This window comes from Musca domestica, unplaced genomic scaffold (assembly GCF_030504385.1).
Source record: "Musca domestica strain aabys unplaced genomic scaffold, Musca_domestica.polishedcontigs.V.1.1 31, whole genome shotgun sequence".
NCBI lineage: Eukaryota > Metazoa > Arthropoda > Insecta > Diptera > Muscidae > Musca > Musca domestica.
The window spans coordinates 4,979,061-4,996,827 of NW_026712309.1; the positions used below are offsets into that span (position 1 = coordinate 4,979,061).

The following is a 17,767-nucleotide window of genomic DNA, read 5'->3' on the forward strand; positions in this document are numbered from 1 at the left end:
ATGACAAACTTAATATACCCTCCATACTGTGGTGGAGGGTATAAAAATGCATAAATTAATTGATAAGTTTCAAAATATAGCATTCCAGAATTAATACAGCGACACAATTCATTTTCTCCTCCTACTGCATGAGTTCTGAATTCAAATACTCCGAAGACCCCAGTTGACTTTAGGAAAAAGTTAATAACACTTGAGCTGTTTGTGGCCCAAACAAACTATCCACTATCACTAAATAACAACACTTGACACTTGCAATATGTATGTACGCACATATACACACATACATATACACACACACATTTATTTATCACTTCCCGAAAATATTTGCTTTTGCATACTTTTAAGATTTTGTTTAAACGTACATAATTAAGTTGCCTACTTTTAGACTTTATGAATTGCAAAAATTTAGCAGAGGTATATTTTCAATACTGTTACCACCACACACGCACACATATCTATAAACTATTAACACAAACGAATGAATGCCATGAATTTTACTTAGGAACAATGTTGGCCTTGATCATGTCATTGTCAATAATATAAAACCAAACAAAGTTAGACAACCTTATAAATTTCGTACTTAATTCATTGTACAACTGAGGCGACAGCAAAAAAGGGGCTATTGTTTTGTTGTCGCCTAAAAGTAGACAAGTCACAGCTGTAAACTGTTATCAAAAACAAGAAATACAAATGCAAATATTTAAAGTTTTGCCCAATAGAATGTACGGTGGGGCGAAAATCTTTAAAAGATTTATATTTTCCCAGCTATTGGGATACATTATAATAGTCCGCTGCAAAGGAATTCCGTAACTTTTAGAGGTTGAACAAAGGAAAACGAATATATGCAATTTTTAGAAAAATTAGCAATAACTGATGATGCCAAAAAGTTACTGAATGGGTTCGATGTAGTTTACATAACATTTTGAAGTCGTACATAAAGTAACTTTTCCATGCCTATCTTATAGCATACTTTTAGGCGTTTTCCCCATAGTTTTTAAATTAAAATAACACCGCATAGTATAAATTATTATATTTATATAAATGTTGGTATATGTATTGTTTATGCATATTTTACTGTATTGGTTCATATGGTAGCGCTAAAAAGTATGCTACAAAAAGGCTTGAAACTAAATGTGAAAAAGTCACTATTTATCTGACTCTACTATGATTTCTGAATAATCCTTCGGCTCACCTAAAAGAAAAAACAGTAGGGAAAAGTCAAAAGTTGGGCAGGGCCGACTATATGATACCCTACACCACTATGCATATTTAGTAGAGCTCCCGTAAGAAAATAATTTATTTCAAGTAGAGCTGTTATAGTTTTCTAAAGAGTGAACCGATGAACAACTATGATGTACTTGCTTCTAGACTGAATACGGACGAAAGTACCAAAATTAAGGACTTTTGGAATGATATTAGCCATTTGGTGCACAATTAACCCGAAGCCGATCTTGATAAAATTTGCAGAGGCAATTCTGGGCTGTATCTGATAACTGGTACCAAATATCATTGTTATCGAAGACAATAGTACGAATGTGTGGGACTTAAACACCAAATCAGATGAAACATATATATGGGATCTATAGTTATATCTGAACTGATTTTCACTAACTTTAAGGTACTTGCTTCTGACTGAATTCGGTGGGTTGTATTAAAATACAGGTAATCTTTTTTATATTTGCCATTTGGTGCACAATTAACCCGAAATCGGCAGAGGATATATAGGAGCTATATCTAAATCTGATCCGATTATCACCAATTTCAATAGGGTTCGTTCTTGGGCTAACAAATATTTTTTGCAAAATTTCATCTCAATCGGATAATAAGTGCGACTTGCATTTTGTTCACAAAAATACATGGAAGGACTGACATGCAAAAATCGACTCAGAAAGTGATTCTAAGATGATCCTCAAAAGTATCTATGGGTCTATGTCGCTTCCTTCTCCCTGTTACAAACAAATGCGCAAAGACATAATACCCTTACCCTTTATGTGGTGTAGGGTATAAATATACATTCGAAGTTCTTAGTATTTTTTTTAAAGAATGAAATATAAATTATTTATTAAAATTTTGTCTGGCATTCAAAACAAAGAAAACTTTGGAAAAAGAAAACTTATTGAATTGATTTTTTCAAACTTTTGCTATTCAATGCATGCAACTTTGTCTTTAAAGTAGAAAAAAGTTTATTTTTATCTTCTGCAAACTTTAAAGATAATCTTAAAGTTCAACGTGATTATAATGCATACTTTTAGGCTTAACACATATAAATTTCTTATTTTGCTTTGTTTGCTTCCCAGTAAACTACCCATCAATTTATTTATTTTCAATATAAATTACTTTGTCTTAATTTTGCCATTGCGAGTATGAAGCAACAAAGTTTGACATCCATATAAATTACTCTGCCAATTAATTATATGGCCTCAAAGTAGGCTAATATATTTCATACAATGCAATTTTGAAGTGTTCATCATGATGTTGCTTGCTATCTTTCATGTAGTGTGTTAAGGCTAGTTTACAAATTATGTTGGAGTCATGTTAAAAGTGAATTTTTTCATATTTTGCAATTAGAATTTTTATAGCAAATTTTTAAATGCTTCCAAATAAAAAAAATCTAAATACATAATTTGTATAATAAAATAGATTGAAAATCAGTGAAATATATACTCGCAAGCGAGAGTGCTCGAAGAGTAAAAGTGGTAGACGAACTTAACTCTCTATGCTTTTGTTTCATGTGAAAGCGCTTGCGAGTTACTTCTGTTTGAAATATAAGAGTGAGAGTTGAAATACTCAAAAATAGAGTACAAGTTTACTCAGAGAGTAAATTAGAGTGGAAAATATTATTTTGATTGCTGATTTTGGTTCGCGTTGTGTGTGTAGCAGTAAAGAGGTTTTGATAATTTGGGTGCGGGTAGGGTCGTGTACCGAAGCCAAAAAAAAAAAATAAAAAAAAACAAAAAAAAAAAAAAACAACAGCAAAATACAAAAACGGAAGATTTTTCCTAAAAAAAGAGAAAAACAAGTTAAAATGTATCAGTCGGTGCTGCCGAAAAATGCCCTTAACCAATGTTTGTATGTGTAAAATTTGATAAGAGGTGGATGCTTATTTTGCTTTCTTTGAGAATTTTGTTTTTCAAAATCTTGAACCTTATGTGGGGGAGGTACAAGAAAATATGGTCCGATCTTTGCCATCTTTATAATAGATCTTGTGTTGATGGAAATATTGAGATGTGCCAAGTTTGAATGGAATCGAATGTTATTTTCGCGTTTACTGAACTTTATGCATATTCAAACTTTATGCATATGACCCTTTGTGGGGAAGGTACCAGAAGGAGTGAACCGATATATCCCATCCTTACAGGAGATCTTGTGTTAGTAGAAATACTGAGATGTGTGAAATTTGAAGATAACCAGAAGCTTATTTCGCATTTTATGATTTTCATGGCTATTCCAAATTCTGACCTTTTGTGGGGGAGGTACCAGAAGGAGTGGGCAGTTACATCCCATCTTCATAGTAGATCTTCTGTTGATGTAAATAATGGGATGTGTGAAATATGAAGAGAACCGGATTTCGGATTTTATAATCGTTTTGGTTCTTCAAAATTTTGACTCTTTGTGGGGGAGGTACTTGATGGAGTGGACCAACATTGTCCAATTTCGCACCTGACCTAGCACTGATGCAAATATTAGGAGTTGCAAAGTTGGAGCAAAATCGAATTATTTTTTCTCTTTCTGTACAGTAAAGTATTTTTTGTGCGGGAGGAGTGGACCAATATTGCACATCTATGAACTCGATCCAAGTTTGACAATTATATTACGACGTACCAAGTTTGGACCGAATCGGACACTCCCTTCGAGAGTTATCGTGTGCATCAGCCTGACAGACGGACGGATGGACATCGCTAAATCGACTCCAAATATCCTGAAAAGGATTTAATCCAAAGGGACCTAGTGTCTAAAACCTTTATTTCGACGAGGCACGTATAGGCCGTATCAAATTATATATACCCTCTCTAGCCACATGACCGAGGGTATAAAAAAGCAACAACACTGTCATATGCTTTCTTTGCAAAGATTGCTGAATTCAGAATTCTCAGAGAGTACTACCGTTCAGATTCGTGCGAGTTGATGTCTTTAGTCGAATACGAGCGAGCATTCCGGAGCTATAAACCTTTTTTTGTTGGGGTTGATTTACTATAGAGTGTCTCTGTCTAGTTTTACATTTGGGGAGCTCCCTAAAGTATGCTATACTAAACTTACAGAACTCGGTGAATTCTTAGTTGAAAATGAGCTGAGAGTCTTTGCAATATTTATTTGGGACGATTTTTGGGAAATGCAAGAAGTGAGTGTGATTCTCATTCACTTGTGAATGCTCACGACATATAGATACTGCTTTACGCCAAAGTAGTCAAATCAAAAAAAAAAAAAAAAACTGAAAAAGTCAAGTGACCACTCCCCTCGCCGGGATAAAATCATGCTATTGGTAGCGATCAGAAAATATTGCAATGCCGTCAGTTCGTTTTGAAAAACATTACTCTCTGTAATAGCGAGTAAGATGAAGTTAACCCAAAGGTGGGAATACTCCAGACTTCATGCTATAAAACTGCTAAAGATGTGTATGGAAAAAGGTCAATTTACACATGACTTTCACATGATGTGTAAACTAGCTTTTAGTCAGAATTTAAAAATTTTGTAAAAAATGTGTATTTAAAATTCCCATCGGTTGTTGTGTTTGTTTTGCTAAGGTGATTATTTGACGCTAATTCCATGAAAGAGTCTTATCTTTTTTTCTGTGATGAAAAATGCAAATGGTTTGTTTGTTGGAAGGGATTTAGTCGGAAAAGTGCCGAAAAGGCCTGGGCTACGCAAATACATTTCAATTTACTGGGTATTTTTAGACAACGAAAATACATTTTCTACGATTTGTTTTGATTGCAAAATTTTACGAAATCTTAAATTATTCAGTTTGCAAGAAATGAGTGCAAGTAAATGTAGGCGACGGTTGAAGAAAATTTGCCACAGTTATGGCGTACGCCTAAAAGTATGCTATAAAATACAAAAAAACCATAAATGTGGAAAATGCCACTTAAAATATGATTCTGTGGTAATATGTAGGGCTTCAAGGACTAATGGGAGAGTAGAGGTCTAGTTGCTTGTAGTATTTGAAAATATTGGTCAAACATTTAAAAATCCTTAAAATGTTGCTGTAACGTCATTAATTGCCCTGGGAAAAGAGGAAAATATCTTCGCAATCTATGACATTAAAATCTGTTTTGTTACATCCCAGTCGTTTCCAAATTACGTTTATTGCAAAAACAATTTTTGTGTACAATACTTTGTGAACTGAACATTATGTAGAAGAAATTCCCCAGACATTCCACATTAACTTAATAAAGTACTGCAATACATTATGTTCCTCCATCCAATGTATGTCTGTATGCCTATGAAAACATAAAAATAGCCCGATTTGGAACAAACCCCCCACCATCCTCTTTTGGTGGACCTTAAATATTGTTCCCGTTATTAAAGACACAATTTGGGTTATCGAACAAAAAAAATTGTGTTTAATAAAATTCCATTGTTGGATATCGGAATGCCCTGAAGCCTTTCTTTCCTCCTCTCCTAAAAACGATATGCGTAAATTACGGCTAGTAAGTATCCTATTTCTAAGGGTAAGAAATCAGATATCTTTATTGTTTTTTCTTGGCCAAGAAGACGGGTTGTTTTGTTGTTTTCAATCAGAAGCCGTTTAACTGTTGCGCTTTGTAGTCGATACCCCAACAACAATGAAGAAAAAAAAAATCATGACAAGGATATGGTCTACATAACGGATGTTTGATTTTTTTCTTTCTTCTTTTCGTATGGGAACCAAAATTGAATAATGAAGATTGAATAAGTATTTATGGAAAATCAGCAACAAGCAAACACATACATACATAGAAAATATAAATAATTGAGGAAAATGGTTTATGATTAAGGAAATGTCGCCGATATTGATTATTTCAAACCAAATTTTTAATGGGAAAATATAAAGTTATTCGAAAAGCGACATAATTTAAGTATTGCACTCTAATTTAAGTATTGAATAATGTTCATAGATACGGACAATAAAATATCCTAAAGACAGATATTTTATCTATAGATATAAAAGAGTACTAGAATCTTGAAATTTTGCACGAGGGTCAGCCTTGGTGTGTATGCGTGTGATAATGATGTTTTTTTGAATTTCGTACGGAAAGGGCACGAAAAGTACTAAAACTATTGGACAATTGAAATGAGCTAGAACTGAATTTTGGAATGAGAGTCATGATGGAGTGCAGGATAGATGTACTAAAGGGGTTTCGGAAACTCGTAATTAAAGGGTACGTATAGTACTAAAATGTACCAAAATTTTAATAATTTGTATTGGACAAACGGAATGAGCGAGAATTCTTAAATTTGGAATGAGAGTCACTTATGGGGTGCAGGAGTGCATGTACCAGTATAGACGTACAAAAGGCTTTTTGGAAATTTGAACTTTATGTTTACGAAAAGTTCCAAAATGGTACTAAACTTCTAAAATCTTATCATTTGGTATTATGTGAACGGATAAGATAAAAACTTGAAATTTGCTATGAGAATCAAGGCTGGAAAGTAAGTTTGATATACAAAGGTAGTTTTGGAAATGTGTACTAATTGTGCGAATTGCACTAAATGGTACTAAGTTCGCAACAGTTTGGTTTCGGGTAAACGGACGAAGTTGGAATTTTGAATTTTTGTATTGGAGTCCCTCTATGTGGTAGGATTCTAATAAAGAGGTGGTTTTGGAAATGTGTGCTACAAGTGTACGAAAAGTACTAAATAGTACTATATTTGGTACAATTTGGTTTTGGATGAACAAATAGTACTTGAAATATGAAATTTGGTATTGGACATTGGATTTTACAAAAATATTAAATGGTACAAAATTTGGTTTTTGTTGAATTGATAGAGATAAAATTCTGCCATTTGATATTGAGGTCTTTGTTGATATCTGGTGTTGAGATCTGTGGTGGTGGTGTTTTTGCAAAAGTGTAATATATTTGTACGAAAAGTACTAGATGTTAAAAAATTTAGCATTGGATGAAGGGTTAGGGCTGGAATGCTGAAATTTGATATAGATTCGGAATTGAGATATGGAGGTGTTTTGGAAAACGGTACTATAATTTTACGAAAAGTACTAAATTTGATGTTGGGTGAAGGCATAGGGCTGAAATCCTCAAAATTTGATATTGAGGTCTCTCTTGGTATCTGGAATTGAGATATGGTGGAGTGTTGAAAATGTGTACAGTAATTGTACGTAATTGCAATGGCTATAGTAAATTGGAGAGCAATGAATCCAAGCTCTGACCTTCTTCACTCCCTTTGCCACCATCTCTCGTCATCGCTCCAGCGACATTCTTTTGTGAAAACTTAATAGCCAAGGTCTTCTGTATATATTTCAACTTAAACCCATGGTATTTTTGGTATAGGGTTTTTATGCATTTGGGCGCCATCATGGTATGAAACTATTCCAAAGAAGAGGGACTTTAGAGCTTTAAAATGTATTTGAGTTCACATCTCTTATGTATAAGAGAGAAGTATGTTTTGAAATATGTTTTGCTTTTGCGTTTTCTTTTATATTGTCTGAAATAAATTGGGGAAAAATTAACAAGTAAGTTTGACTGGAACAAACTTTATATGTCCTCTAGTATATTAAACCTGACTCATGAACTAATAGGCTATCCTCAAAATCAGCAATATTTAGAAGATCCGTTATACATATATTGATCCTTATTTGAGGAGAGTTTAGAAAGAAAGAGAAAACTCAACATATTAAATTACAGCTAATTTGGTGAAAAATTGAGACAGAAACTTAAGACGTATCGTTAATGTCGGCTATAGCAAGTATGGAACAATGCATCAAAAAAAAAAAATACATTTCGTTCATTTACATTTTAACGTCGCTTAAAGCTGTCGATTAAGGCACATAAATTATAGGACAGATATCTGTCCTTGCAGTTAAGACAATAAAAACGAGTTTGTTATCAAAACCTCACTTCAATTTCAATAAAATTCGGAAATTTCTTTTCTTGTAAACATTTTATAGACACACTGTATTTGATTTTAAATTAAAGGCAATTTTAAACTAACAAACTACTACAACAAAATTACACTTACCAATGCATTGGGTTTCCCTGTGCGATCATCGACCCACAGCAACACCATATCCGCACCCGACATGCGACCAGATTTCCTCGAGAAACCCAGGCCAATGAATCCTTGGGTATTGACGGTGACACGAAAATAAATATCCCTAGCTTTTGTCCACCATTCGAGCCAGTAAAGACCGTTGGCATCCATCATTTCCATGCGATGCCAATTGCTGTGGTGGACACCTGCTGACTTTGCTGATGTATCTGTGGCGCCGCCAGATTCTGGCGAGGTAGCTACCGCAGCGGCATCCGAGAGATTATGGTGGCTACTATGATGTAATTGGTGACTGCTGGTGGCACCATCGTGCGGCCAAGCAATTAATGCTTTGGGTGGTCGAATGGCTATTAGAAGATAGGCCATTAGAAACAAGTGGCAGCGGCAAGTTAATAGGAATTTCATTTTTATTTTTTTGCTGTTAAGTTAAACTTTAGAATATTTCATAAATATTTCACTGGATTGGTGGTTTTTATTTTTTGTCGTTATTAAACTACAAACTAATGTGTGAGATCATTAATTTCACTTTTTGACTTAATCACTTTTTCTTGTTAACGGCACACTGTGTTGCTGTTAATCCTCGGGTTGCACAGCTAACAGTGGCTGTTATGTTATTAACACTCGCACTCTTTTTGCTGGGGTAGCTATTCTTCGCTCCGATAAAGGCAATATCGTAAATTGCTCGTGTCTTGACACTCGGCTTATACGAACATTAATAGCACGCGTAATCCCGTATCGTAAAATATGCCTGTCCTTTTTAACAATCCCCGGGTCTTGTGTTGGTGTGTGAGTATGTGTAGGGTTCTTGTTGTTGTTTTTGTTATCTCTCTTTACCGTTGATCAGAGACGCAGCTGTCGTTTTTATAACTTCCGAAGACAGCCTTGTGTCGTTCGTTGTCAGTGGCAGGCACTCTTGATGTTGTTGGTGGCACAACCGCGATACCAGGCAAACGGCAGTTGTTTTTTGTTTTATTTCGAACCGATCAAACAATTGCGCCTGCGCACACCTTTTGTTTTCGTTGCGTTCGGCCTTTCTCTCTTTCCCCTACCCAAAGAATTTGTGGCATATGTTTGGCCGTCTGTTTGAGGGGATCTTCTACTAAATAAACACACACATGGACTTGAATAATAATTCAAATAGGGGTTGTTTTTGTTTCTCGAATAATTTCACAATTTCAATATGTATTTAAAAATAACTTCACAAATACACAAAATTTGGAAGAAATCCACGAGCAAGTATATTTTTGGTGGTATTTCTTTAATATTTTTTTTTTAATTTTTAGTCACTTGAAAGCATTCACTTTTCCAATTCCCATTTTCGGTAGGTAATCAGAATTTTTAGCGCAAACGAAAAACTTGTTTTAATTTTTGGAATTTCTTTTCTCTTTTTGTTTTGCAATTCTTCACTTCACTTTTGTAGTCGGTAACGCATTATCCTTTTTTCTGTTTGTTTGTTTCTTGTTCTCTTTTTATTTTCGATTATCTACTGCGGTATACATCCTTCGCGTACGCTTATCCCTGGGTAAATGCTCCGGCAGTTGCATGGCATAACTCGTTTGACCTGAAAATGGGATTGTTTGTTAACTGCATTGCTCTCTGTTCTCTCTGTCATTTCGTGTGCTCTCTGTGATCTTACGCTCTCTCGTACAATAACCAACCGGCTTGAAATGCTCACCTTTGCAGCTACCTGGTTGGAAAAAGAAATTTGCCAAATGTTCGCTTGTGCCATAAATGGATTACAGCGGGTCGGTAAAGGGCAAGCTGTTTCGGGAAACACCATTTGTAGCCAGTAGGTAATAAAAATTTAATGTCATTTTGCTATTACATGGAATTCAATGTGTAATTATTGCAGTAATGTAAAAAGAACCATGTCGAATATCAGCCAATCAGATCTGAAATCTTCTGGGTGATGTTTGGAAAAGGTCTGAAGAAAAATATTAGTAAATAATTATTATTTACAAATTATTTTTAATACAACTATTGTTAAAAAAATATTTTAGATCCAAATTGGAAATATGTCTTGCATCCAAAATATTTTAATTTGGAATACAAGTAATTTTATACTATCGAACCGATTGAAGGGGAACGTTAAATTGAAATTTATTTCACATCTGATTATACGCTACACCACATAGTGGTAAGGGTATTATGAAGGAAGCGATATAGACCCATAGTTACTTTGAGGATCTTCATAGAATCACTTTCTGATTCGATTTATGCATGTTAGTCCGTTCGGCCGTCCATGTATCCAAATGCAGGTCGTAATTATTATCTGTTTGAGGAAATTTTGCAAACAATATTTCTTTGACAGAAAGACGAACCCTATTGGTGATAATCGGATCAAATTTAGATATAGCTCTCATATATTTCTTCAAACGATTTCGGGTTAATTGTGGACTAAATGGACCGAATTCAGTCTAGAAGCAAGTACATCAAATTTGGAGAAAATCGGTTCAGATATATCTATAGCTCCCATATATATGTGTCATCCGATTTGAGGTTTTAAGTCCCTCACATGCATTGTATGCACTTCAGACGAGTGATTCTTGGTACCGGACATCAGATATTGCTCGAAAATACCCCTGTCAAATTTTATAGAGATCGGTTCAGATTAGGTTATAGCTCCCATATATATCTTTATCCGATATCAGGTCTATTGTGCACCAAATGGCTAATATCAACCCAAATGGACTGAATTTCTGCATATCCGACCAAACAGCCTAAATGCAAATTCAGTCTAGAAGCAAGTACAACAAATTTCGGAAATCGGTTCAGATATAGCCATATAAATGTTTAATTTTATCTTGAACGTTTATGATTTGGATATAGGTCCCTTATATATCCTTAATCCGATTTCAGGTTTATTGTGCAAATAATGCTAATATCAGCCATAACTGACATAACTACTCTAAAGCCAAATGTTGATAGGTGGTATGATCTACTTGAAATAAACTCGTTTGTTACGGGTGTTCTACTAAATATGCATAGTGGTGTAGGGTATCATATAGCCGGCCCCGCTCGACTTTTGACTTTTCCTTACTGGTTTTTATATAAGATTTGTATACTTGTACTCGCGTCCATGGTTATCGGCCTAAAATAGCGCCATAAAAAGTAGATGCTGCCTATATTGTTGTTATAAAGATATGTTAAGAGGAGCCAAATTCAGAAAAAACATTGAGATTCAGAACACGATATTTTTGGAAGAAAACGTGTCACAATTTTGTTGGGAAAAATGGCCAGTAGATACCGTTCCGTTTAAGAAATTCGTAGGATCAAAAGTACTGTTATAGGGGGCTATCCAAATCGGTGGAATGATATGGCCTTACGACAACTCTCACATAAAAAGCGATGTTATTTTTATACCCTTTACATATATAGTATGAACAGGTCTGTAAGGTTTGTCACTCCGTTTATAATTTATCGAAATAAAAAAATATAGAAAATAAAATTTTGCATAGATCAGTCTTTTGCCTGCAGGCTGGCCAAATTCGAAGATCGGTTCACGATATCGTATAGTTCCCATATACCGATACCTCCCGATTTTCGATATTTTGATGGTTTTAGCCACGTTTTTCAACGGATTTGTCTGGAATCCGATGTCTGAAGTTCTGAATAGGCATTAATGAATCTGACAAAGACGGTACCGCCAATTTTATCTTCACCCCAGATTTTGTGTTTATAGATGTATTTGGGTGTACAAAGTTAGAGGTGCCAGATGGAGTGGACCATCATATGGCTAAGTGTATAATGAGACAAAGGAATTATGTTAATAATGTTATTTGCAGCTGTTATTTGCATCTATGGGTTAAGACTGGATTACACCTGATGTTAGAGTCACATGTAAAGTTACATTTCTACAGTATTTTTGTAGCATACTTCTAGACGCTTGCTAGAAATATTACTCTAAAAGTGCTTCTTTTAAGAATTGAGAATTCTTAGCGAGTCCCCATAGGTTGTTTTGGTTTATGATTTAGATCTGGAAGGTTTTTTTTTGTCCAAGAAGTGGTGCCAAATATTCGCCAAAGCTGGGCAGTGGCACATGAATTGTTTTGAAGTTTAATTTTCTTCCCAACAAAGTTCTGCACGTACTAAAATCCGTACACTCTATCTTTTTTGGTTTCCCACATAGGATCTTTGTGTCTTTCCCCATGCTCTCTTGTGTATGGACGATCTTTTCCCAAACCTTAAACTATACTTTGCACTTTTTTTTTAAAACATTTTGCAAGTGAGTTTACTCGTTCGTTACCTCTTATCCTTTTATGAGTATGAGTACCATTCGGGAAGCAGCTGCTTTCAGATGGAATGCTCGCTAGGCTTTTGTTGATCCGTGAGTCTCTGTTCGGGATTAGAGTTTCGTCATGTGGCTGCGATGATTGGCTCCTATTTTATCTGAATCTCTATTGGGTGAATAAAGACAATTGTCCTCAAAGGCGTCTTTTGCGGTTCATGATTACAAATTTTACACCCCCGGTGTAACGGTATCATCTGTTACTCACCATTTTGAGGCTTCTGTCACATGTCCAATCGAATTAAGTGAAATTTTACATTTTTTTATACCCTCCACCATAGTATGGAGGGTATATTAACTTTGTCATTCCGTTTGTAACTCCTCGAAATACTCATGTCAGACCCAACAAAGTATATATATTCTTGATCAGCGTAAAATTCTAAGTCAATTTAGCGATGTCCTTCAGTCTGTCAGTCTGTTTTAATCTCGCTATCTTTCGAATGATTTGAGATAGAAGGCTAAAATTTTGCACACATGTTTATTTTGCCAGTAGGCAGTTTAAGTTCGTAAATGAGCTATGAGGTCCACGTTTTCGTATCGCCCCCATATAACAGTGTCTCCTCATATTTGGTATTATGATGATTTTAGCTACATTATTCACCGGAATTGTTTCAAATTTTGTATTTGAAGTTCGAAAGGGATACCACACCCTAAGACAGAAAATTATCTATGCATGTCCACGTCTTCGTATAGCCCCCATATAACGGTACCTCCCAATATTCGGTATTCTGATGATTTTAGCGTCATTATTCACCAGAATTGTTTCAAATTACGTATTTAGAGTTCGTTATGGGAACTACAGTCTGTGACAGAAAATTGTTTATGCAGGTCCAGGTCTTCGTATAGGCCCCATATATCAGTACCTCCCTATAATCGGTATTTTGACGATTTTAAGTACAATACCCACCGAAATTGTTTGAGATGTGGTATTTGAAGTTCGTAATGGATGCTACAGCATGTGACAGAAAATTATCTATGCAGGTCCAGGTCTTCGCACAGCTCCGATATAAGGGTACATCCCTATATACGATATTTTGATGATTTTAGCTACATTATTCACCGTTTATTCCAAGTTTCGAATTTCAATATGGTAATGGCTTATGACAAACAATGCCTATGTAGGTCCACGTCGTATAGACCCCAATATAACGGCTATATTTGGTAATTTTAAAATTTTAACAGAATTTTTTAAGGATTTTATTTTTTGAAAATTTCCAAATTGGTTCCAAATGGTGGAGGGTATTCAAAGTTCGGCCCGGCCGAACTTACTGCTTTTTAACTTGTTTTACCTTTTTTATTTTGCAGAAACTCTTTCTATAGTAACAATAGCAACAATGTGGGCCCAATATTTGGCATAGCTCTCACATATGACGCTCTTCTGTCTTTTCTGCATATTAGCATGCCACTATTTCCAATCGGGTCTTTTTCCATAACAACTCTCCCGTGAAGTTTTATTTCAAATATGACTCCATTCGCCACCACGAAAACTACTCTCTAAGAAACTCTGTTTGTCGTTTGTGTTCGTTTTGTTTTCAGAGCCCGAACAAAAAGAAGAAAATAATCCATGAGAACACGCTGCTGAGAAACGAATCGCATCAGTATTCATCCGTCGCACATCGAGTCGATGTAAAACTCGTACAAGTGAAGGAGGAACACACCGACAGACACACACAATTTGCGGGTCTTTATTTCTTTATTTGCCTCGTTCGGCCTCTTGTCTGCTGTTGGGATAGTCGCTGCTATTTCTGCTACGCCTTTTTGCTTTTATTTTTAAAATTCACGGCATGAACTCTCCTCCGTCATCTGGGCTCTAGTTTGAGTGAGTAAGTGTGTGTGTTTGTTTGGAACCAACCGGGAACCTAATCGGCCTGGGCAGCTAACACACGAAACGTTGCTGTTTCATCTGCGGCTGTTGCAGTCGTTGGACAGTTTTGCTGCTTTGGTAAATTGCTGGCGCGTTTGCGCGCATGCGCATCATCATCATTCATTCGTGCAACATTTTTTGTGTGTTCTTATTCCTCCACTTTTTTGCTGTTTGCTTTTGCGGGAAGCGCTTAGGAGCGGAGTGTGCGACAGAATCATACCTAAATGTCTCGTTTTCAAGAAAACAAGTTCAATACGACGAGTAGACATGTTGTGGAAATTAAACAGAACTAAACTTGTGACTAAATACTCGACCAACGACTGATACCTCCATCGATACCTCTTGCTGTGTTACCAATCCCTAGGCGGGCGAATGAGGCGGTCAGTAGCAGAGTTGCCATAGCACGGGGATTTTGTGTGATGTAAAGTGCAAATATTAAAGATTGCAGTGAGGGAGGTTTCTTATGTGCGAATATACATATGAATGTGGTTTGTCGTTTGTGCGTTTACTCTTTTTGCAGGACTTATTATTCTTAGACCATCAAGTGAAAATATTACTTCATGATCCTCAAAATCACTAGCTAATGAATATTATGCCGAATATGGTTTTTAAAATCTATTAACATCTGAGCCTATGGAAGATTACGCGACTGAGCTGTTGAGACCGTATTACACATTCAATCATGTTTAATCGTACAAAGACTTTTAGAACAGATGTCGTCTAAACTCGATGCAAGATATTTATTCGTATCGTTGAAATAATTCATGAGTTATCATTTTTGAAGACTAGACTTTTCATATAGTTTTCGTCTAAGCCTTTCTTTGAGTTAATGGGCGAATTGGAGGACCAAAAAATAGACTTTTTTTGAAACATGGACGAAGGGTTTCTTGGACAGTTGAAGATGTTGATTTGTTCGAACTGCAAAAAATAAAATGAGATTAGTTGGAGTCATCTTCTGCAATTTCGCTACCCTTCAGTCATAGACTTCTCCAAAGACTTCAAAATGGGCAGAGTTGCGCCACAACGTGTGCTTGGCAAGGATGTTAGCAAAGGGTGAATCGTACACATTGTCAGTAACACATACAGAAAGTAACAGATTCCTATTGACTGAATAAAAACAAGTTAAAAAGCAGTAAGTTCGGCCGGGCCGAACTTTGAATACCCTCCACCATTTGGAACGAATTTGGAAGTAAAATCCTTAAAAAATTCTGTTAAAATTTTAAAAATACCGAATATAGCTGTTATTTTGGTGTGTATACGATGTGGATGTAGGTCCATTGTTTGCCATAAGTCATTACCATATTCAATTCGAAACTTGAAATTAACTGAAATAGGGAGGTACCGTTATATCGGAGCTGTGCGAAGATCTGGACCAGCATAGACAATTTTCTGTCACAGGCTGTATCATCCATTACGAACTACAAATACGTCATCTCAAACAATTTCGGTGGGTATTGTACCTAAACTCGTCAAAATACCGAATATAGGGAGGTACTGGTATATGGGGCCTATACGAAGATCTGGACCTGCATAGACAATTTTCTGTCACAGAGTGTAGTTCCCATTACGAACTCTAAATACGTAATTTGAAAAAAAAAAATCCGGTGAATAATGACGCTAAAATCATATAAATACCGAATATAGGGAAGTGCCGTTATATGGGGGCTATACGAAGACGTGGATCTGCACAGACAATTTTCTGCCTTCGGCTGTAGTATCCGTTACGAACTTCAAATACCAAATTAGAAATAATTCCAGTGAACAAAGTCGGGAGGTACCGTTATATAGGGGCTATACAAAAACGTGGACCTACATGACTCATTTACGAACTTAACCTGCCTAGAATAGAATTTTATGAGTATTTCGAGGAGTTACAAACGAAATGACAAAGTTAATATACCCTCCATAGTATGGTGGAGCGTATAAAAATGCATCAAACTTTTAATACTTCCCCAACTTTTGGAAAAAACTTGAAAAACTTAAAAAAAGTCGTTGAAAAATACAGTTTAAATGAAAACCATTAGGACCTTTAAATACAAAATTAAAAACAATTCCGTTGAAATACAGAAAAAAGGGATGTACCGTATAAGAAGACGTCATAGGTTGAAGTATCCATTAAGATCTTTCAATACGAACTTTGAAACAATTTCGGTGAATAATGTCGCTAAAATCATAAATATACCGAATATTGGCAGGTACTGTCGTATTGGGGCTATACGAAAGAATGGGCCTTCTATTTAAATTTTGTTAGAAAGATAGCGTGATTACAACAGACTGACGGACATCGCTAAAACTATTACGAATTTTATGCTTATCAAGAATATATATCCATTGTTGGGTCTGACAAAAGTATTTCGAGGACTTACAAACGGAATGATAAAGTTGATATACCCTCCATAGTATGTTGGATTGTACGAAAACTTGCCAATCATGTTCCAAGAATTTTGACAAAGGCATTTTTAGGCATAATATGACTTTGAGAATTTTTTAACATTTTTAGGTTGGAGCCATAGCTACATCAGAAGCAATTTGATCCAAAATGGGAGACAATATCCTAGTCATAACTTGTCCTTATAAAAATTCAACCCATTGGACAAGCGTAGCATGGTTGGCACATTATTTACAGGGTGAGAAGAAAAAACTGCAACCAACTTTAGACTAATGTCATTTCTAAGCCACCTGTCCGTACGCTGTTAAAATTATTCCAGTAACAAACGTACAAAAGCATTTTTTCGTGATGGAATTCAAGCGTGATTTCGTGAGCGTGTGATATCTTTATATTTGTAAAACAACAACAAGTGCCTATCGTTAGAGCACTCCAGCATTTAAATTTGAATAAGTCTTTTGTGTTTCGTAACATCGCTCGTTACCGTGATACTGGTAGCATAGCCCGACATTAAGGAAGTAGGCGGAAGAAAACAGTAACATCAGCAGAAATGGTTCGAAAAGTAAAGAAGCTACTTGACCGAAACCCTCGTCGCAGTAGCCGAAAAATAGCTTGTGAGTTGAACATATCGCAATATTCCATTCGGCAAATATTGAAAAATGAGCTCGGGGTAAAGCCATTGAAATTCTAAAAAGTGCAAGAACTTACACCGCAACAGAAAGAAAATAAACTCAAAAGAGCAAAAAGGTGCTTCGCTTGACCGAAAGGGGTGAACTGCCGAATTTGGTTTTCTCCGATGAGAAAACATTCGTTGTCCAGCAGTTTGTAAACAAACAAAATGATCGTGTTTACTTGCCAAAGAGGTCAGCACCTTCGGTTGGCCACCAGAACACAGGCGCCGACCATGGTGATGGTGTGGCCCGCCATAATAGCCGATGGTCGCTCTCCGCTCGTAGTAATCGGCCATCAAAATAAATGCCGAATATTATCGCGAAAAATTTCTGGAGGCCTTGGGCACGCAAAC

At 35.9% G+C, this 17,767-nt stretch overlaps 1 protein-coding gene and 1 long non-coding RNA gene across 2 annotated transcripts in view; one reads left to right on the top strand and one right to left on the bottom strand.

Annotated features, from left to right (window-relative positions):
* LOC101901370 (MOXD1 homolog 1) overlaps positions 1–9,762 on the bottom strand; it is a 46,743-nt gene extending 36,981 nt beyond the window's left edge. Inside the window, exon 1 of the mRNA XM_011295388.3 lies at positions 8,176–9,762. Coding sequence (XP_011293690.1) covers positions 8,176–8,610 — 435 coding nt within the window. The 5' untranslated portion in view covers positions 8,611–9,762. The remainder of the gene's footprint in view (positions 1–8,175) is intronic.
* LOC131803583 (uncharacterized) overlaps positions 1–17,767 on the top strand; it is a 59,071-nt gene that overhangs the window by 6,150 nt on the left and 35,154 nt on the right. The gene's annotated exons all lie outside the window — the stretch shown is intronic.